We start from the raw sequence: 23,819 nt of genomic DNA on the forward strand, positions 1-23,819 counted from the left end.
CGCCTATAATATTATTATAGTAAAGGATCCGCAGAAAATTGAAACGCGAAAGCAGCTGAGTTACTGAATATCGTTTTTTTTTTTTTTTTTTTTTTTTTTTTACCCGGGCTTGATGGACTGCCCTTGCCTACCACCCCCAGCACATAAATGGCCTGTGCTGGACAAACCGGGACTTTCTTAGTCCACGGCAAACTGAGACTCTGCCCGAATCAGCTCCACAATTGGGGGAGTCTTAACATAGTGACCGATGGATGAGCGGGCTCCGCGGATGCATTGTATGGAGGACCGCAAGAGAGAAAAAGATAGACAGCACCTTAACCACCCCATGACAACAGAGTAATCATCGCCCCACTTGTTTGAAAGTTGATGAGCCAAGCGTTGATAAAAAACAGAAGCCTCATGAGCCAGACCACCAGAGGCAGACATTACCAGGGGGGTAAAAGAGGCATGCTCCTCCTCACGAATTCTCTGAGCATACGCACGTTTCTTAATGTTCTCGTGCCTCCGATAACAGGAGGCCAGTGATGAGGACGCATTAGAAGCAGCCAGAGGGTTGAACACCCGCACATCCACAAAACATCTTTCACTTCTTCCACCCCAAAAACCATTCATGGCGATGTCAAGACGGGCACCATCTTGGATATTGGCAGAAGCAGGGTAGTCCTGCTGTGAAACCGGCTGGAGCTCTGAATATCGTCGATGTTTAGCAAATGTCGTCGATGTTTAGTAAATGTCATCGATGTTTAGCAAATGTCGTCGATGTTTAGCAAATGTCGTCGATGTTTAGTAAATGCCGTCGATATTTGGTTTAGATCTCAATTTTTGGGTTTTTGAGACAAATGGCACCCCATAGTCTACACACATAATACTGAGGGTATTGCTGACTGCATGAGTCAGTAATTATATTGGCATCATGCAAGTGCATGCTGCTATCACTGTGATTGACTTCACCTGCAATTAAAGATTCAATGACCATTACAGAAAAAGTTATAATTTTTCAAAGAGCTTTTTCTACTGTAGTTACTACACAACCTGCAGCAGTCTATTATTTGACCAAACGGACATTTTGTGGTTTTCCTAAACAAAACTAAGTCACAAGTTCTATCCCAACCTATATAGTGGCACCTTTGTGTATCCTCAAAAATATCTTTGCAAAACCTTTTAATTTGCAGTCTAACCTTGAAAATTAAAAGGATATACAAGCTGTGATAGGACATCATGCAGACACTTACAATAATATAATTATGTAGTAAATTGTAACCGGTGATGGGACAGATGGGGCTAGCTACCCAGTTGTAAAAAAACTGAAAAGGCATTACTCCAATACAGCTGGAATAAAAGTTCAAGTGAATCAAACAATGGCCCATATACAGCTACATATGTGTGCAGATGATAAGTGATTTATACAAATATTAAGGTGCTGCAATGTAATATTTCAGCTTTGTAGTTACAAAACATCCAAACATGCATGTTGCACAAAAACAACCCAAGTTAGATGTAACAGCTTGTAAATTCTACCATTATATTATCACCTAAAATGAATAATTTTCCTGTAACACTGACAAATTAAATGGACATCCATCAGTACATAGCTAGCACACCAGTGGTGGATCTAGGATATTAATAGGGGGTTTCTGAAAATTGGTAAGGCATCTGAAAATAAAGCATCTGAGGACATTTCTGAAGTTTTTTGAGATTTTAGAAGCTCTGAGATCAGATTTTAGGCTACATTTAATTAACAATTACAATAAGTCAAATTTTTAATATAAATACTAAAGGTCAAAAGTTGTGACTAAGCTGTAGCTTTGATTGCTCTGTTAGAGTAGTTACTTGAGTCTACTCTATATCTCGATTGTTAAGCGAAGTGTTGCTGAGGTCTTAATAGCTATAAATGATGTTAGTTAAGTGCAACTACATGCATTAGTTGTTTACTATGAAAAATTGTCAATACAACAATAATGAAGCCAGTTAGACTGCTAAATTTAAAAAGGAGGTTTCTGTTAAAACCACAGAAACACATCTAGATCTGCCACTGCACACTAAACTAATGACTGCCACTGTTAAGAACCAGTCATCAATTTGAGACAATCATGAACATGTTAAATAAAAGTAAACTTGTAGTAAACTTGTAGTAAATGCTTATGAAGAGTCTGTGTGTGTATATACAGAAAACTCCTGAAAGTATATCAACTAATAACAATTAATTGCTACGAATCAACTACACTATATATATAATACAATGCTAATAATCTACTGTGGTTTTTGTAATACTATAAAGTTAGTGGATATACAGCAAGCTTCATGTCTATTATCAGAAACAGTTAAGAACCCTCTTCAGTTATCACCTTCTGATGAGTGTTGTCGCATAAGAAACATTGTTACAAGCATGATGCCTGCCAATGCTCCAAATGTTACCAATGCAAAGAAGGAGAATGCCTGGAAAAAAGATAAAATATGTAACACATGGTTAGTGATTAAAAACTGGTCATCAGTACACATTATTATAATAAATCCATATAACTCTTAACACAGTACAGACTATAGGTGGTGGGAACAGGGCCGCCGACGGGGGGGGGACTGGGGCAATTTGCCCTGGGCCCCACTTTGCAAGGGGCCCCAAGGGGGCCTCATACAGTAGTAACTGTCCCATAGCTACTTATCCACACATATAACGAACGTACAACAGTGTAAATCTCCCCTGTAGTGTAGACTCGAAGATACATCAGTATAAGAGATACCAGGGGCGGAGGAAGTAGTTCATATGAGGGGGGGCTGGGCTGACCCAGACATATCTCTGGTTTGGTAGGGTGAGACCAAAAAAAAAGGTCACAACCAACCGACAATAGCTTTCCACCTCACCAGCTACGCATTTCTAGCTGATAAACTACATAAAAGTCTTTACATAGCTCGCTACACACTCACTGCTTTATTAGAGTGACTGCTCTATTAGAGTATCTCGATCTTTATCACGATTTTCAGCCCCACTCCAAGAAGGATACTTTCGGTGTGATATCATTCTGAGGGGGGGCTTCAGCCCCCTAGCCCCTAGTCTCGCGTGGCCAGACCGCTTTTTTCCGTATATTGGGTGGGGAAAAAAGGGTCTGGTGCAACTCCAATAGCTGTTTACTTCTGAGCCGTCCCCACATTCCGGGGACGCTAATTGAATAACATTGGTCACAAAAGAGGTGCCATGACGTCAGTAAGTTAACTAGAGATCTTTTTATCCTTTAAACGAATCTTAATTTGCTCCGATGTCTCTTTTATAGCGTCTTGAAAGTTAATCCTCATCGTGTAACAAGACTCACAACCGGAGCAGGAGTGTAGGAATACTTCATAGTTTTACTGACGTCATGGCACCTCCTTTGTGACCAATATTATTCAATTAGCGTCCCCGGAATGTGGGGACGGCTCAGAAGTAAACAGCTATTGGAGTTGCACCAGACCCTTTTTTCCCCACCCAATATACGGAAAAAATCGGTCTGGCCACGCGAGACTACCTAGCCCCCCCCTTTCTGCCGCCTATGAGAGATACTATCCAAGCTCAATGAGATCCATAGCAATCCAGTGCAACAGACCATTATTCGTAATATATCTTATAAGGCACCTATTGACTTCTACATAAGATCGAGATACTCTAATAGAACAGTCACCCTATTACAGCAGTCAGGCAAATATTCAGTTATAGTAGCTGTTAACAATCAGTCTGGCATATAGGATACAAAAATTTCCCATGTGGTATGTGTTTGGAAGAAAGCTTGCTGTAAGATTCAAACTTGAGGTGCCCTAATACAGCAATCACTCTAATACAACAATCCAATAAATTATAGTTATACTGTGATAAATTATTAAAATCACTCTCATATTAATCCCAGAGTCTAATTTTCTAAAATTTCCTGGGGGAATCCCCCCAGACCCCCTGGTTTAATGACATGTTTCGCATGGCTTAATGACATGTTAGTTGTAGTTAGCCTGTTCTTGTAAAATCACTCTTATATTCAATCTCAGAGTCTCATTTACAACATTTTTCTGCGGCATACCCCCAGATCCCCCTAGGTTGCATTTTTTCCATGCTAAAACTGTCAACAAGCTTATTAGTTAGTAGTTTGCAGTTTAGTAGCTACAGTAATTAGTTAGTTAAGATCGTTCTTGTAACATTGCTCTCATATTCAATCTCAGAGAGTCTAATTTCAAAAATTTCCTGGGGGACATGCCACCTACCTTAGTTTGCATGCTAAAACTGTTGCTGTTAGAAACTTATCAGTGTAGCTAGTTTGCTTTATTTAGGCCATGACAAATAAATTTTATGTTTCACGGATGCGGCGGGTCACAATTTCCGGTTTCCAAAAATAAATGTAAATCACGTGACCATTTCAACATGGCTGGTGAATGTTCTTTGTCAATAAACTCGTCCTTAAATGAGTGGTTGAGTGTTGTATTAAAGCGAGGCTTAGTAATTATTAAGAATAGAGTGATAGTACAATGTTCCTGCGAAGAAACGTTTGGAGCTCTTGTTAGAAAAGTCGCACCGCAATTGGAAGAGGAAAGAGTGAAAAGGTTTTTTTTTATTTTAGAGTGAAAAGGTAGTCTCGTGCCCAGACCGCTTTTTTTCTTTTTGTGTGGGGGCGGAGAAAAAAAGGGTCTGGTGGATCTCCAATACATTTTTTGTGCAGCCAGATCTACAACTTTTGGGGATCGTTGATTAGTGGTGCCAGAAATGAGCTGCGTAGTTTGACAAGGTCTCTTCGCAAGTCATATGAAGAGAAAATCGCCTCCAATATTAAAACTAACCAGAAAGTATTTTGGAAATATGTAAACTCCAGATTAAAATCAAAGTCTAGTATCAATTGTCTACAACATGCTGATGGCTCCATGACACACTCCAACACTGAGATGGCTAATGTTTTCAACAATCATTTTGCCAGTGTATATACTAGAGAGGATATATCCTCAGTACCTTCATTTCATCTTGATCACACAGTACCAACACTTAATGATGTCGATATAACACCATCCATTGTACTTGACAGGTTAGAGAAAATCAATGTAAACAAATCATCAGGACCTGACGGTTGGCCTCTACTCTCATTAAAGGAAACTGCTTTACAACTTAGTGTTCCATTGTGTATACTGTTTAAAAAGTCACTTAGTAGTAGCTGTCTCCCTAGTAGTTGGAAACACGCCCATGTCACACCAATTCACAAGAAGGGAAATCGTTCTGCTGCTGATAACTACCGTCCAATAAGTTTAACGTCACCTATAGTCCGAATATTGGAGTCAATCATTAAAGATCATATCACACACCACATGCTCACTAACAGTTTATTTTCTCCAAGCCAACATGGTTTCATTGCTGGCAGGTCGTGCACAACACAGCTTCTTACAGCAATGGACTACTGGACCCAATCACTTAATGATGGCTATCCTGTTGACGTTGTATATTTAGATTTCCGAAAGGCGTTTGATTCTGTCCCTCATAATCGACTACTGATGAAATTGAAGGCATATGGCATGGGCGGGTCTCTACTAAGATGGGTACAGAATTTTCTTTCTGGTAGAAGGCAACGAGTTGTGCTTAATGGTGATCACTCTGGTTGGTCCACAGTCTCTAGCGGGGTTCCCCAAGGTTCAGTCCTTGGCCCCTTGCTCTTTCTGTTATATGTTAATGATATTCCGTTATCTGTGGACAGCCCAATCTTACTATTTGCTGATGATGCCAAGATCTTTCGATCAATTAGATGTGAAGCCGATTACTTACAACTTCAAGAGGATATTGATATATTGTTTGAATGGTCGAGAAACTGGTTGCTTAATTTTAATATTAGCAAGTGTTATGTTTTGCATTTAGGTCTCACCCACTCCTATGGAAATTATTGTATTGACGGTAATGTTATAACATCTACTGAGTCAGTCAAAGATTTGGGAATCATCGTTGACTCTTCTCTGAAGTTTCATAACCATACTGCTATAGTAACTGCAAGAGCTAATCGTATACTAGCTGTGATTAATAAATCGTTTGAGTACTTGAGCACCAACGTGTTACTCCAACTGTACAAATCTTTTGTTCGTCCCATATTAGAATATGGAAATATTATATGGGGTCCACAGTTCATACTTGATCAGCAGTCAGTTGAAAAAATTCAAAGAAGGGCTACCAAGTTAGTGAGCGAAATTAAAGACTTGCAATATGCTGACAGATTAAACCACCTAAACTTACCATCTCTCAGATATCGACGTCGTAGAGGGGACTTAATTCACACATACAGACTATTTCATAACATGCTGGACATGGATAGCTCATCTTTATTTACCCTTCGATCATCTTCTATAACAAGAGGTCATGATTTAAAGATCTACAAACCACACGCTACCTGCTTGCCACGCCGTCACTTTTATTCAGTAAGAATTATAAATGATTGGAATGGACTCCCATATGATTCAGTTAATGTTCATTCAACCAATTTGTTTAAGACACACCTCGATAGATTTTATTATGATTACCAGTATGATATTGTATAGTTATTTTTGTAGTAGTTTGATTGTTTAGATCAGGTTTTTACAGGCTTTGCCTCCTTACCTGTACCCCCAATAATAATAATAATAATGAATAGCAAAGGCCTGTTAACGAAGCAACAATAGGAAATACGGCGCGCGTTTGCTTTGCAAGGCTACATCCTTGGGTACGCGCGCCGTATTTCCTATTGTTGCTTCGTTAACAGGCCTTTGCTATTCATCACCACTAATCAACGATCCCCAAAAGTTGTAGATCCGGCTGCACAAAAAATGTATTGGAGATCCACCAGACCCTTTTTTTCTCCGCCCCCACACAAAAAGAAAAAAAGCGGTCTGGGCGCGAGACTAGTGAAAAGGGTGGTGATTTCTGCAGATGAAAAGTTTGTTGACGTCCACGAAGTAGCTATGGAGGCACCTATCAGTGTTTGTAGGTTATTTAATTGTAAACATTGCTGTATATACTTCGAAAGTGCTGATTCCACGTCAGGCAAAGTGTTGTCCAAGTCCCAAAAAAGAATGCCTTTTCATTACTAATGGAAAATGCTAGAAAACTCCACCTACCTTCTATACTAGTCCCCCTGAAGGAAAGCAGTTGAGGAGTGACCAGCATTTGGAAAATGATTTGATAGGTAAAGTTTATTGCCTGTTGTTTCATATTTCATCTTTCGTGGTACAGGCCTTCTGGAAACTTTGAACGTTGGGTGGACTGTTGTTTTCTTACATTTGTACATGATGTGCTTTGATGTTTTTTGTACATGATGCATGCTGACTTTTTGTACATGATGTGTTCTGACATGTGATGTTAACTTATATTAAACTTGAATTTGTTAATACCCTTAATTCCACACATGGATGGATCTAACTTACATAATATTATATTCGATAAACAGTATAATTATGTTTCTAGCTATACAATGTAATCTGAACTGTTTTCTTGATGCCATCATTGTACTTGTCATCCCTATAGCCTTATTATTTACTCCATGTGCTCATGATCCACTTGAGGCTACAGCATATGATAAAATCAATATTATACATAAACTCTAATTCCGTTAGTTTATAAACTTGACAGGCACCATTCTTTTTTCCTTTTTTTTTATTTTTCGACCTGCCGGGTCACCTTTGAGGGGGAAAATAATCCATGAAACATAAGATTTGTTTGGTATGGCCTTAGTTGTAGTCAGGTAGTTAGCTATGCTTGTTCTTGCAGTATCCTTTTGTCTGTTTTTTCTTTATTGAAAATTATGGGTTATAGGGCCCCACATTCTAAATTTGCCCTGGGCCCAAATCCTCTCGGTGGCCCTGGCTGGGAAACAAACTATCTATACATGATATAATGAAACAATCAAGTTATCAATACACAGCGCAACGAGAGGCATCATGAGAGTAGGACTGATCAGTATATAGCAGCGTCTACAACACGTATATAAACAAAGACTGATTACATACGTGTATAGCGTCAACCCAAACGTATAGCTAGATCAGTCTGTCCCGAATCTGGACTCTTAACTTAGACGGCACCTCCGTAAATGTCACGAGTATAATCGTATTATAGACCCACACAGAGTCACACATACCTCAATACGGCTGCATACTATCCTCTATACGGCTGTATGCGCTTCTGCTATAGACCCACACCTTGCCCTCAAAACAGCCCATATCCCGAGCCATATCCCTTCCGAAATACCCTTTTAATTAATGACGTCGCTGATTTATTGTTGCTATTTCACGTGAGCCAAAACAAAGTACAGTTGTACAATAATGAAACTGAAAAAAAAATGAAGGTAAAACAACCTCATAGTCAATGAGTTTTCAGTTATAACTGTTCTGCCTGATCATCACTGCATGAGTTGTGTAGCACAATCCTTGCTTTCTTCATACTGAGAACAATCACATCATTTCTTCATCTGCAAATAGTTAACATTAATGTTCATACTTCGCATGTTGTAAATATACTTACCAACGCCAGTTTCAAGGTGAGTAGGTGCATTGAACTTGTGGAGTCATTGATGGGACTGCTGTAGTGCAGCAGATAAAAATTAGCAAAACCATACAGTATAACTCTATACTCACATCAGTATCTCTCAAACTAACTGCATGCTCTTGAAGTGCGCCACGTACCATGCTGTGATATTCAGCCCTTGTGCACCTTGAAGATTCAAGATTGCTAGAATCACAGGGTCAGTGCAGCACAAATAACTTACTGAATCACCCAAGCAGGTACATCATACAGAGTTTACAAAGGAGTAGACAATATCCACTTTCCTTCAATGCTTTATTCAATGTTCCAGCATTTCAAAAATGTAGGCAGTCCAAAGTCTATATTGCATAAGTGCACAGTCACCAATTATTATAGGGTACACATATACACATACTGTCAGATCTCCACAGTGGTTAGTAGGACATGTAACACCTGATTACTTTCATTGTCCCTCTTCTCTTAGGTCCATGTCCTGCATGTAATTCTTCTATGAAAGGACATATGCAGTCAACATAATACAGCTTGGACATTACAGTATCTGACTATCTGTAGTTTATGTGCACCTCTTTTTTAACTGTTTGTGCGATTCATTCACTCCTTCATGGTTGACGCTGTAAACGCTGGTGTCATAGTGTCGATGTGCTGCTCTGTGAACAGAATTAGAGATATAAGACAAAACTACAACTTAAGAAAATAGTCATCAGCTTTCTTTCTCATCTTGCGTAAATCGTTAGCAAGTAATTGAATATAACAGTCAAAAAACCTATAATATTTATGAAGTTGTTGTAAATTAAAAACTTGTGATAATAACGCTGATTGATAATGGCTTACTGCATGGACTTTCCCTTACTGCAATTTCATGTTGGTCATCTGACTTCACAGCTCACCAACGTCCTTCCTAAGAGTTAAAATTACCTGTGTCATCATTTGGCATTCTTGAGACCCACATGCAGCTATATAAGTAGAGGATATTGTACACAGGACATGGTATACACAAGTAAAATTCATACCAATACCTACAGTAAATTATTATTTATTCTTGCCAATACTATTAGCACACAAAGCTAAGGGGTATATATGGCCACATGTTGTCTTGGGCTTGGGCTAGGCCAGTCACATGCATCACACCCAAGAGAGATGAGACAAAGATGCAACAGTTACACTTTTGTAGTTATTATATTAATAACTAGCTGGGAACTTTATAATACATGGTACAGAGATTTAAAATAAAGCACACTACAGGAATATCACAATAATTAATATTTGTATGGGACTCATCTGATACAGATGAGTCTCTTAATATATTGTACCAGCTCCCACAGATGCAGAGCATTCCACAGAATTCCCATGCAAGAGACCAGACGAGTAGAACTGGTAAGTAAAGCGTGTCAACAGTTTTATGAGTACGTGTAAAGAGTGACCCCTTACAATCCCACACTCAAGCAATCCCGTGTGTACTACTGCGTGTGTAAAAGCTTCTGTTGTTCTTTTTGAAGGGGTAAGCATTGCCAGACTGACTCAACAAAATTTAATTCTGCCATGGATTCACCTTCATTTACCCACTCGGAATTTTACACCTTTGTTCCAGGACCACAGAAATCAGGCCAGCCCAGATTCTACGCTGGGACCATTGGATTGACTCTACTAGTCTGTTGTGGCCATGCCACTTTCTCTTCAGACAACAGATGAAGTGTGCTGCCATATATGGATTGGAGGTGAGCAACTAGTCTACAGCCAGAGCACTGTTTTGTCATTGGGTCAGCAAAGAAACAGATGTTTTACTATGTGAAGCGGTGTTGGGCCACTACTAAATATCTACCATCAAGAATCTGCTAACGTTTGCACCTTGAATCAAATTTACTAATACCATGATGCTGATAGCGTAAGTGACCTATTATCGAACGGTACCTATTATCGAACATAAAAATCACGTAACGTATTCGGAAGTTTTCCGCATACTCGTAAGGTGTTTATATGGAGAATTCCAATAGTGTAGCCTATTCTTAATGAGCTTTCCATCCTTTAGAGTTTATGTGTGGACATCACAGCAGTCTTGATACTCATCACCACTGACGAAGAAATGAAGAAAAAGAACACAGGAATCGCCGTGAAAGAAGTACAACTCGAGCGTGACTTTGGCGGCGGAATTGGGCTGACTGTTTGTGATTTACCTGAGTAAAAGATGTATCCACGAAGACTGTACAGAAAGGGTTGTTGTAAACAAGGATAATAAGACTGTGTTATTGGTCGTAATGTGCTGATTTTTCACTGTACGTATTTTACACTAAACGATTCGCTGTTGTAACTCACAAGTGCATGCTTGTATCAAAACTATACTTCAGTTACAGTATCATGGTACTTCAGATAACACGTTGATATAATAATTAAGAGTGTGTAGGGTGCACTGAAGTCACCACAATAAAAAAGGTGCAAAACGTTCGATAATTGATTAACGCAAATTAATGGGCGTTCGATAATAGGTATTGGTGTTCGATAATTCATATTTTACGGAATGCAGAAATCCACTTATAACACGGACACTAATCGGATACTATTACTCAAACTTACGCGAGGTATTCTACAAGAAAGGCACTACCTCCTGGTGAAAAGTCGAGGTTGATACTACTTTCCTGGAGATATTTATGAAGTGAAGTATAAACTTTGTTCGATAATCGGTCACTTACGCTATTTCGTACATCACAAAGAATCTCTCTGGCTAAAGTTTGTAAAGAGTGGCTAGGAATTCATATTGTCTAACCAAATTCATATAAACTGAAAATAATTATAAGTAATATACGATCTGTAGCATTTAAGTCTGTTCCATGTCCACCGAGACTGTAGCTACATGACACTGTTTGTGGCAGCATGTTACCCAAAGACTTTTTTTCCTGAGTGTAGCTAGCCGCATGATTTTTCATCCGTTGTTCATTCTCTTTTCCGACCCATTGACTAAAAGAATAAAAGGGACAAGCGAACAAGGGTGCCTGAGTTACCCAAAAGTGGGCAAAACTCGACCAGTCATTCTTCCTTCCCGTTGGGCCGCTGGTAGCTCAACAAGGACGGCAGCTAACTGCTGTTATATTTGTAAATACAAACTAGTACTCACTCGAAACATCAGTCACTTCTACCATCTGTGCTTCGGCTGCACCATACTGCCACTCGAGCGTCAGCCGGTCAATCAGTAGCTGCGGCTGGTTCTTTGTCACAATAGCGCGGATTCGCCCCTGACGACGTTTCACACAATGCAGTCAGTCTTGACCACAATTATGTGAACAGAAGAAGGCGTTCACGTATATGTAACGTCGTTCATTAGCAAGCTATACACCTGTATACGGCCTGCCATCTTGCTCCGTCTCTGTATTTGTCTGTATATTCTCCGTATACGTCTGAAAATGACTGTTTTGTATATATCCGTATATGCTTCCAGTTTCGCTATGTCTGAGATCAGATTTTAGGCTACATTTAGTTAACTTTAAACTGTAAATACTGTAGAGCAAAAGTTGTGACTAAGCTGTAGCTTTGATTGCTCTGTTAGAGTAGTTACTTGAGTCTACTCTATATCTTGATTGTTGAAGTGTTGCTGAGGGTAAATGATGTTAGTTAAGTGCAACTGCGTGCATTAGTTGTTTGCTCTGAAAAATTGTCAATACAACAATAATGAAGCCAGTTAGACTGCTAAATTTAAAAAGGAGGTTTCTGTTAAAACCACAGAAACCCATCTAGATCTGCCACTGCACACTAAACTAATGACTGCCACTGTTAAGAACCAGTCATCAATTTGAGACAATCATGAACATGTAAAATAAAAGTAAACTTGTAGTAAACTTGTAGTAAACTTGTAGTAAATGCTTATGAAGAGTCTGTGTGTGTATATACAGAAAACTCCTGAAAGAATATCCACTAATATAACAATTAATTGCTACAAATCAACTACACTATTGTAATACAATGCTACTGTTGTCTTTGCAACACTACAAAGTTAGTGGATATACAGCAGCTTTATGTCTATTATCAGAAACAGTTAAATATCCTCTTCTGATGAGCGTTGTCGCATAAGAAACCATGTTACAATCATGATGCCTGCTAATGTTCCAAATGTTACCATTGCAAAAAAGGAGAATGCCTGGGAAAAACACGAAATATGCAACACATGTGGTTAGTGATTAAAACTAGCTATCAGTACACATTATTATAATAAATCCATATAGCTCTTAACACAGTACAGGCTATGGGTGGTGGGAAACAAACTATCTATACATGATATAATGAAACAATCATGTTATTGCAATGAAATATCCTCCCAATATATAGTACAGTAATGTATGTTGAAGGTTCCTACACACTAAAAATCATCCAGAAACTAATTCCTAAACAAGCAATCTAAATTTGAAGGAGTATTTGATGATTCAGTATTATATCAAGTGACCCATTGTTTCTTTTCAGTATATACGCATTATATCTAGCTGGAACAAGTGATATTGATCTGAATATTTGTATCACAGTATGTACACACACAATGGTATCTTCTTGCCTGTTGTGATTTTAGCCAACAGAAATTAGCAAGGAAGTACATCAAGAAAATAGTTATATGAAACAGGGGTCTGGAGGGTTGTGTCCCCCAGAAGCTGTCACCTGACAGTGATAGATCACCTCAAACTCACCATAAACTTACCTTCATACAACTAGTGTGTTTGATAGTGTTAAATGATGGTATTGCCAGTAAAATAGCCATCTCATGTTCAAAATCAGTACCAGCACAATATCCACTGCCTATAGTTTTTTGATAGCTCAGCATCTAATCTAGTACTAGCCAGCAAACTACGTAGTATCACCCACCCACCTGTAAACAGATTTTGGGATAGTGCATTTTCAAAGGGCCTGGGTTTCAGTCAAAACCACTCGTATCCACCACTGGTCACAAAATTTTAAATAGTCTCTTCAAAAGTTTAAGGTTTCTTTCCTAGTTTTAGCTAGTTCCTCAAACGTTTGACTCATAGGTTTTATATTTTGTCAAATTGCATTATATGTTTTCTGTACAAACAACACTAGTATACAAAACCATGTCAGAGGTTTAAGTGATTCTGGAGCTGACTAATTAGCACTCTATAAGTCTTAATTATTAGTAACATGGAGCTTGACTACCTGAAATCAAATCTAAGAGAATTTCATTACATTGGAGGTCATTTAGTACTACATATGTAATTTATTTACCAGCAATAATATGTGATAATAAACCGTATTGGTTGGTAAATGGGCTCAATTTCTGTCATTATAGCCCGGACTGAGACATGATATTCATGGTTACACCAATCCATCAAATTAATCAAACAGTGTATAGCAGTAGTATGAAAAATTGAATGGAAAGTACTGTCTTTAATAACCATCAAAATGCCTCTAAAATCAAATGCAGCTGTAAAAGCAAGAAAACAGTCTTTTTTTTCTCTCAATTTGACGATACTCAATTTTTGGTCTGCCTGCCTGCAGTTGCAAGGCTAGAGGCTAAAAAAATTTGGCATTGTCTTTTCTGGTTGTGATGATTGTCTGTCTTCTGTGCTTTACCTTTCCTTTTTATATCTACAATTTCGTATTCTTCTTCATAATGTGAAGAGACCATACTGATGTGATGATTTTCTGTATTGACACTTTCCTCAGAGGAGCACATTTAGATGACACAAACTATGTGAAGCACTTGTATCTGTAGAGCAGCGTACTCATATGTTATCATGCATATTGTACATTTTGTAACCATGGCTCTAAATAATCAATTGTAAAGCACAGTGGCTACAGCTTTAAACAATCAGAACACAGTAGTCATGTGGCTCAGTGATCTAACTGTGATTGGCTGAAGTTTTGCTGTAGAAAAAAAGGCATGCAACCATGTATACTCCTTAATCTATTACATAGCTAGCTCACTCAAGATAAACAGTAAGGCCAAGATACTCAATAAAGCAATCACCCTTAGATGTACTCTAACAGAACAGCCAAACATGTATATCGTAGAAATGTTTATAAACTAGTGTGAATACTTTAGAAAATGAATTATGGTTCAATAATAAAAATTAGTGAAGCAAGATATCTTGCCAGTTATATGAGGGATGGTATTTGCATAGCTATGTAGGAAAATCTCTACTTTGGCATTGAACAGAGATGGAGGTAACATGCTAATGTAGGAATTATCCCACAAAGCCATGTATGTTGTAATACCATCACTAACTTGTTTCACTCATGAACCCTATTTCATTTTTACACTAGTACTACATAGAGCTGTTAAATTCACTAAAATTGCTAATTACAGTAGCTAGTTATCTCGTACTATAGCATTACAGTATTTGTCAGCTACAACTTTGGGTTAAGATCTCTGAACTTTGTAGTGTGTTTAGCTAACAGTTCCTAGAATTGTAATGGGGTTTCATCTCCATGTGTCTGATTGGAGCCTAAATATGAATAATAAACAAACTACACAGACCTACCTGCAAATCACAAAAGCAGCAGTGGGCACCTCACAGCAAGCAGTAGGGATGGCCCATCTTTAAAGCCCTCACCATTATGTCATGGCTCCCCACCTTTGATTTCACGACTTTTTTCACCCAGGCTTTTGAAGGCTGCACCCTTTTTATACACCTTGGCTGCTTTTGCATGGTACTTTTTGAACATGTTTAATAATTGGATACAATACACCTAATTTATGTGGAGCTTATGTGTACTGTCATTCTAGTACTAGTGTAGTATGCTGTGATAGACTATTTGAAGGCTCTAAGGCAGCTTCCATGCACAACTATGACAATGCGCAACTTACTGCTGCAGCTCCTTCAGCATCTCTTATTGTTTTGAGATCATCACAGGTATCTTTATGAACATAATGACGCTTGCAATAAGGCTTTAAGTCATCGTAATCATTAGCAAATCTACTGGCATAGACTGCATTAGCTACTCCTCCAGCAAACAGGCCCACTGCAAATATGCCACTAAGGAATATGTCCTAGATAATGAATATATTGTATGCAGTTAGCAATTTTAAACGTTTGTGAGGTCATTATACATACATACATACATATATACTATACATATATATGATTCCTGTTACACTAGCCTAGTGGGATAGTGACTAATAAATATGTACTTTAACTATTCCTGGATTAACAATGTACTGCTTACACACCTCATTTTTAAAGGGAGGAGAAAATGTACTGCATAAATGTCTGAAGCTGTCAGTGTTCAGAAATACAGTAATGAGGGAGAGTGTGATATATGCAACCCTCCAGCTCTAAGTAATAAGCAATTATAGTGTCACTTACATACGTAGTTTTGGAAGATGTTCTTGATTAAATTAATTACAGCTTTAGGAATAGGTGGCAGAAAGGGGGCTAAGTAAGCTCCCCTATGCATTTTGGGGGGAAGGAAGGGCTAACCCCCTCAGAATATCTCCACAATTAACTAGGGCTGAAAATTGCAAAAAATTAATACATTCTAATAGAATGTTGAGTTTTATTGGAAATCAACACTTTACACATGATAATTGTATTTCTTACCGCTGTACCAACTGTTTTCAAGCATTTAAGATTTGTTTTCTATTGTTTCATAAATGCTGTATGAATTTTTAACCCTGCAGAGATATAGTAACTCTATCAAAACAGTTATTCATTGACTGTAATAGCCTGTTTTAAATATTTACAGTTGAATGAGTTGATTTGTTAAAATGCTTCAAATTGCACCTATAATTTGATTCTGGTCATCATGAAGTTAAAATGGCTACAGCTTACTACATATGAAGTCTAGCAGCTATATCATTATGGATTCAAGTAAAAAGACTACTTATAAGTTTGATTCAAAGTAGTTAAGTAGATGGTGGTTATTTAAAAGTGTGTAGTATTAGATGCAGCCATAAAAAATGTACTTTGACAAACCAACAGAAGTAGCTAAAGCAGGAAAAGTAGGAAGCAAGGCACTCCAAGAATTTGGTACAATCATAGGCAAATCTAGGAGACACTGCTAGGGGGGGTGGGGGTGCAAGAAGTTATAGGATAAAACAGTGCTCATTCCACTAAGAGAATAATGGAACTCTAGTGCACAATTGAAAGTTTTATTCATTTGCATAACTTTGGCTGGTATAGCTAGCTGGATGAATGAAGGGAATACACACTTTCTAAGACTCTAGTTGGATATCTTCTGAGAAGTTTTTAAAATTAGACCTCTTAGGTTTGAATTTGGGAGCATTTTATTTAGCTAACAAAATGCTTGCTTTGCAAGGCATATAAAATTGGTTAGATAAACCTGTTTGATGGTAAAGTGTACTAAACAAAATAAGGTAGTAGCTATTGTTACAAAAATTGTCAGTTAATGACATTTGAATTGTGACTGTTCTATTAGAGTAGTGACTGCTCTATTAGAGTATCTCTATCATAAACACAAAATTTCGAACTTATTTGCCTCATTTTCTTCACAGTGTACAGTTTATAACTATTAAGTGCATTTATAACTGTTGTCTTCTATTTGCCTGTTGGCTTTCTGTACTTCTGAATACAGTGTGAATGCATGATTCCTGTTTCTGGTGCCCATATTGTCCTGTAAGTCTAAGGAGGGCAAGAGAAGGGTCAAGGGGGGCCAAGCCCCCCTTGCCCCCCCTCAGATCCACCTATGGGTACAATATACAAATGACAAATGCGTCCTTAACTGTATCCAAACAAAGCAATTTTGCACATATGCAGCTGTTTGTGTTCCCTGCACTGATATACTTTAAAGAACACATCCCATCAGGGCTGCATGGGTTACCCCATGCAACCCTGATGGGATGTGTGCATTCTGTTAAGCAAACTGTCTTATGCAACTTGAGATACACCGATATTTTCCTAAGGACACTATATAAAAACTGCTACTATATAGCTAGATGTGTATCCAACATCCTAAACTGCTGTTCATCTACAAGTGAACATGCACCTTCACAATAATGCACATTTATACACCAATGAAGTTTTATCACTTACCGAAAATGTAAAAATCAGAAAGTATTGGTTGACAATAGAGATGTTAAGAAATCGTACCACTGTTATTGCTGGTTCAATGATCATGCACATGACAGCCACAAATATCAACCACCCAGGACCAGATGCATACAAATCTGCATCTTTGTCATTAGCAATGTCATGATTACCTCTAATGGTAGCTAGTGCAACAGCAGCACAAATCAGTACTATAATGCACAACACCTGCAAGTGAAATTTAAAAAGGTTCAAAATATATAATAGCACACAATTATCTATCAAACTATTTATTGTCTTGTAAATGAAACCTGCTAGCTATAGTTTATAATTAGAGAAGGATCAGCATGAGTACTTGACTTTATGACATATATGTGATAATAATGTATTTTAAGACAACAATTAACATAGACATAAAGTAAGGCCATGCATGTAGAACCAACCTGTATAATATTACATACTTGCTGTCATGTCTATGATATTAAAATGTTAACTACTTAATATTATATAGTAATGGCCAATTATCTAATTGCTTGGCACATTAAAGAATGCCTGTATTTGTTTGGAATGATACAGTAGCCCTCCAGCAATGTAACTAGAATTATCCAGGCACTAGTAAAGGAATCCTCAGATAGGACACCTAGACTAATATATATTTAGCTGTATATGGGACAACCAGTTGGTCACTACATATATGTGACTGAACGTTGGAAAATCACCCATATGGGTGTGCATGAAATAATTAGAATTTTCATGATTAGTGGGTTGCTAATATAGTGGGTTGCTAATAAGCGCAGAACACAGTTTTGAAAATATTTCAACAATTTTCTTACAATTTAAGGTATTGAGAATGGCTTGAAACCATCAACAAGTAGATTTGCACTATAAAGTTTGTGATTTGATCATTAAATATTTTAGGTGTCAAATGTGCCCATATGAGTGATTTTCCAAAATTCGGTCACATATGGGGAACTAATTTTTCACTGTTATATATGATTACTGAACTATAGCGACTGAGTATGGAAGATGACATGACTTCCACAGTGGTTAGATTACTTTTTGAAATAGTAATGGGAGCTTGAGAAGATAATAAAGTACAACCCCTAAAAGGATACATTATACAGGACATATATCCCTGAACACACATGCAGGACACCTGAGTGGTATTATTACATGTACATATGTTGAAATATCTAAATATGTAAATATGCTGAATTGCTGCATCTAAAAATAGATCTAGAGAGAATTCTATTAGGTGCCTCAAACATGCAGCCTTACAATCATTTATGATTATCATTAAGTGTATCAACATTATAATAGGCTGAATCTCACATATCAATAATGTATGAGACTCTTAGATGAGTTTATACATCTATTCTGCATCACTGGCATGCACAGAACCAAAAACTTACAATCAAACCCACAACTCAGCCTTATTCTTAGCTAAAGAGATACTAAACTTAATGTTCGGTGGTGCATGTGTACTTGTTCTATTGATGTATAGTTCCTCATTTGTAGCTGCTGCATTGTGTTCTAAAGTTGTTAGCCAGATGTCAAAGTAAACTCTGAATTATATCATTTCTATGCATGAATCACTTAATCTCTATATCTGTTATTGGTAAAATGAAAGCTTGTCAATAGTAGTTAAAGATCAACATCCCATTAAGTGAACAATACTGCTGTGTTTCAACTAAACTTAATTTGGTTTCAGTAAAATTTATAGTCAACCTTTTTCAAGCTGCATTGGAACCATTCAGTAAATATTTGTATACAAATATTATGAACTCTTGGAATTACCCCATTTCATTCCTTTCTATATTCTATTATACTTCTAAATTATCAAGGAAACACTGGTATTACTTACATTGTTATAACGATGTGTTTTCAGTGGTATAAACTAATACTGTATTGTTGCTATATACCACCAGGGCTACAAAATGACTTTAGGAGTTCATAGTGCATGATTTCCTGTTAAAAAGCCAATGTCTACACATATCAGCTTTTTGGATCATATAGCTAGTGGCTGGAAGAACAGCTGTATACAGAACAGGCAGAAATTTTATTTATCTCACTTGTCTTCTTTGACTGATCTCTCATAGCATGTCGTAAAATAAAAGTTGCGGCACAATGAGACTATAAGAAATGGAAATACTGTATAAGATTGATTTTGCTGGTGATTCCAGAATGCATATGCAGTAGGAAAACACATTAAACTCAAGCCTATTGTACAGTTATGTCTCTTCTGCCTTGACTGCAGATCAATGTGGGATTGAGTCTGAGGTGTATAGCTAATCCAGACCGAGACATATGTGCTGATACTGCTACTGCAGGATGTCTTTCATACTATGCTTGTAGTTTTGTTGGTGGTGTGTAGGTTACTGCAGAGGACAAATGTGTTATAAGGATCAACAGGAGCGTTCATTCCTTTTTTTCACTACTTGTTGTGTCATGCATTGGAACATAACTTAGCAAGGCTGCATGCTATATACAGACACAGACACCCACACAATTTTCTCAAGAATCTGGGGCCCCGCACCTGGTTAACAAGTTGATTTAATTTAACAGCATAACCAATCTTTAACTCATTGCAGCCCTAATAATTTAATGTTTTCAATGACTCCATTATTTTACTAGAACTGTCAATAGCTACTAATACCACACCACTTAAGCTTCTTGTCTGCTAGCTCCAGAAAAGATCATCATTATGGTCCATTACTCCTAGAACTTCAAAATTATAATGTTTCTTTGAGCTTGCAATTGCTACAGCTGAAGAAGGCTATTTTGTGCCATGTAGTGACATTCACTACTGTGTAGTGAGGGTCACTACACAAAAATAGTGAGTATTGTGTCAGAAACTAGTAATTTTTACAGTGTGAGTCTCTATGCCCAAATTATCACCTGTAATTTATCTTGTATTGTATATTTTATCTGAAAACAGCATGACGTTATCATCATATTAATTCAATACTAGATGCAAGGGCGTTTGGATTTTAGAATGTAGCTATATCTGTTGGTGTCGGTGTCATAGTGATATATGTTTCCCCGGGTAACGTGTTTCCCGCACACATATCCCTAGGGATCCGTGTTTCCCCGCACACATATCACTAGGGATCCGTGTTTCCCACCAAAAGCTGTCAGTGATATGTGTTTCCCGTAGCGATTTTTTTAATATTTCACCGCACACACATATCCCTAGGGATTCGTGTTTCCCCGAACATATATCACCAGGGATCCGTGTTTCCCACTAAGATATAGCCATCGTGCAGTAACTCCAAGGTCCTATGGTTATAGTTGCAAACAGTACGCGATCCAACCATTCAGTAGATATATTGCTATATCTAGCTAATAGACACCCATGCATATTGCATGTATATAGCTATAGTTATAGCTATATAGCTACTATATAAGCTAATACAATAATTATACTAGCTAGCTATACTAATAATCAGAACTATAGTCATTTAAAATAAACTTTGTTGCTCTTCTCTGGACCTGCTCATTAAGTGTGATGTCCTTGACAGGAGCGGATCTAGGATTTATAAAGGGGAGGGGGCTCAGCGAAAGCATGCTGGAACTAGAGGGGCCTGGGGGCATGCCCCCCTCCCCCAGGAAATTTTGAAAAATAGATGCTAAAATACTGCAATTTGGAGACATTCCCACATAAAATTCATAATATTTTCTGCCTGTAGATTATATATACTGCCTTCAGATTATAGGTATGGCTCTCTGAAGCATTTTGCTAATGGAAAAGTTTGGGTAGGTACAGACAACCAAGTACATGATGCACCCCTCTCACAATTGCACAACACTGAATAGGTGCATGTTAGAATAATAATGTTGAAAGTGGAAAATTTTGAAATTTGAACAATACAAGATTGAATCTGAGAGCATTTTCAATGGAAATTGTGTACCTGAATTAAGTATTGTCATACATATTAACTACACAAGTGGATGAATGAAGCCCTTTAAACAGACCAATACACTTCATTGTATGTATAGGTGTAGGCAGATTTGGAAAAATTTCATAACAGAACCAACTACATGTTTTCAGTGAATGTTCTATTAGAGTAGTTAGCTGACTGCTCTATTAGAGTATCTCGATCTTGTACACCTCCAATGCTGATCCAGGTCCTTGTTGCATAAACTTTAGCATAAATCCACTGATAATACCTTGGAAAGATGTTTATAAGGTGGTTTTATGAGTATTTTTATTATTAGTGATCATATAATTATGCTAAGACAAAATTTCATTATAATTCTCAGCATATTGATCAAGTAAAGCCTAAATATGAAGGGGGGCTTCAGCCCCCCCCCCCTCTGCTTGATATGGTTAGGTTTCCAAATCACTGAACCATATATAACTTGCGATCTCACTAAGGAAATATACAAAGTTCTCTTGGCTGTCATTGTTTGATGCTTGCTAAAGCTGCGATGGAGCAGTCCTAGCATTCTGTAGGTCTTATGTTTTTGTAGTGTTGATCCCAAGATAGGTCTGATGATATTATAATTCCGAGATTTTTATGTTAACTATTTGTTAAAACTTGTGTGTCAGCTATTTTGTAATTAGTGATGACTTTTGCATTAATATAAGTGGACACTCTTTTTTGGATTAAAGGACATATTATATCTCGTACTCCACAAAGTTGCTGAGTCTAAATCATTTTGAAACAGTGAAATATCTCCAGGACTACAAACAGTATTATAAATCTTGGTGTCGTCAATGAATAGTAAAGTTTTACTGATGGTAACACAAGACGGTAAATCATTCATGTAAATAATGAAGAGTAGAGGTCCCAAAATACTCCCTTGGGGAACCCCAGATAGAACCGGCAAGGGGGTAGATAATGACTGACTGCATGCCAAAGCTTTAGCTACATTGATTAGTTATACATAGCTGCAATCACATGATTTACTCTATATAGCTAGAGATAGTATTTTATTGTATATACATGTATTTGTAGCTACTGTTTTATTAAACTGATGCTATAGCTACATAGCCAAATCACAGCACAGTTTAGCTGTTATAGTTGAATGCCAGTGGATTTCCTCCATCAACATGTATAATTATAGCATTATTAGTTGTATAGGTATGGCTGCTAGCTATGATTATTAAAAGTGCATGCGCGCCTATATGCTATAACACTACGTACGTTGCACATGACTTTATAAAGGGGAAACATATTACCCGGGGAAACACATATCACTGTGACTTGTAGGTCGCTAGCGAGTTAGTGATATGTGTGCGGGGAAACACGGATCCCTAGGGATATGCGTGCGGGAAACACGTTACCCGGGGAAACATATATCACTGTGACAGGGTGTCGGTCACATGGAAAAAATATAAGCTATAGATTTCTTAATCTGCATATAGCTAGTGTAGATTCTTGAAAATAGCTAATAGAAAAAGCTGTGAAGAGCAGACATATAGAGCTATGTGGTTTGGCCACACTATACGTACACATATAATTATCATCACTATTGTACATGTGCCAGGACAGTCACAGACATAATTGACTGTAGATGCATATCATATCATATCCGCATAGCTAGCGGCTCACCGTGCAAGCTACTCGTAAACAGATTTCCACAATTCCTTGCCAGGATTTCAACACGCTTATACCAGAAGATATGCCGATCATCTTCATAATAATGCGCAAATCCGGACGTCAGCAGTTCGCCAGGCTCTCTGTGCCTCTCTCGACCAAATATATTTTTAGTTTATGGTTGACTTAGCACGTGATTCTTAATTTTTTCATACGATACCGGTACATCCGATCGAAATATTCTGTATTAGCGCTGGCGCATAGGCCTTGAACAAGGGTAGTCTCGCGTGGCCAGACCGCTTTTTTTTTCTTTTTGTCATTGGGTAGGGAGAAAAAAGGGTCTGGAACAGTTCGAATCCCACACTCGTCTTAGCACTCCCCGGATAATTGGGGGGTGTTAACCAAAGAAACGTGATGCGTTTTCAAATAGTAGCCGCTTGCGTCAATGAATTATATTATTTATTTGTATTTTAAGGATAAAGGCTTATGCCTGTACATCCATAAACAAAATTAATAATTATTATGTACTTAGCTATTCTAATTACTATACAAAATCAAATAAGCAATTACTGTAGTGTCTGTCCAGCAGTGTTTTAAAATCATTGACAGAGGGAGAATCAACAATAGATTGGGGTAATGAATTCCAGTCATTGATTACTCTGTTACTATAAAAATTAGATCTTGTATACGAATTAGTGTGATGTTTGAATAATTTCCTTGTGTGACCTCTGTTACAGTAGAAGTGGATGGGGTAAATAAATGATTTTCTATATCATAACTGCCTTTGAGAATTTGGTACAAATATATCAA

General features: G+C 37.6%; 1 protein-coding gene and 1 long non-coding RNA gene across 4 annotated transcripts; both read right to left on the reverse strand.

The window, feature by feature from the left end:
• Positions 1-8,209: 8,209 nt before the first annotated feature.
• On the reverse strand, positions 8,210-11,857 carry LOC136250798 (uncharacterized). Of its 3 annotated transcripts, none has more exons than XR_010698726.1 (8): positions 11,598-11,857; positions 9,323-9,389; positions 9,055-9,254; positions 8,886-8,978; positions 8,715-8,829; positions 8,584-8,659; positions 8,471-8,528; positions 8,210-8,417 (listed from the first exon to the last, which is right to left on the reverse strand). It is a non-coding gene; the product is annotated as an uncharacterized lncRNA (long non-coding RNA). The 3 variants fall into 3 exon arrangements; XR_010698725.1 differs by having other exon boundaries at positions 9,323-9,444; XR_010698724.1 differs by lacking the exon at positions 11,598-11,857 and having other exon boundaries at positions 9,323-11,562.
• Positions 11,858-12,305: 448 nt separating this feature from the next.
• LOC136251921 (uncharacterized) lies at positions 12,306-23,193 on the reverse strand. The gene is made up of 4 exons (XM_066044312.1): positions 23,025-23,193; positions 17,473-17,694; positions 15,288-15,470; positions 12,306-12,614 (listed from the first exon to the last, which is right to left on the reverse strand). The coding sequence occupies exons 1-4, from the start codon at positions 23,109-23,111 to the stop codon at positions 12,513-12,515; spliced, it is 594 nt and encodes a 197-aa protein (XP_065900384.1). The 5' UTR covers positions 23,112-23,193; the 3' UTR covers positions 12,306-12,512.
• Positions 23,194-23,819: the final 626 nt, after the last annotated feature.

The sequence above is a fragment of the Dysidea avara genome, chromosome 3, assembly GCF_963678975.1.
Source record: "Dysidea avara chromosome 3, odDysAvar1.4, whole genome shotgun sequence".
NCBI lineage: Eukaryota > Metazoa > Porifera > Demospongiae > Dictyoceratida > Dysideidae > Dysidea > Dysidea avara.

Excerpts from the sequence above, each read along its gene's own strand:
- LOC136251921 (XM_066044312.1), bottom strand. The coding sequence starts at position 23,111 with ATGAAGATGATCGGCATATCTTCTGGTATAAGCGTGTTGAAATCCTGG. Across the intron at positions 17,695-23,024 it reads GTTTACGAGTAGCTTGCACG|GTGTTGTGCATTATAGTACT; the intron begins GTGAGCCGCTAG and ends TTTCACTTGCAG. Across the intron at positions 12,615-15,287 it reads ATGCTGAAGGAGCTGCAGCA|GCATTCTCCTTTTTTGCAAT; the intron begins GTAAGTTGCGCA and ends TGTTTTTCCCAG.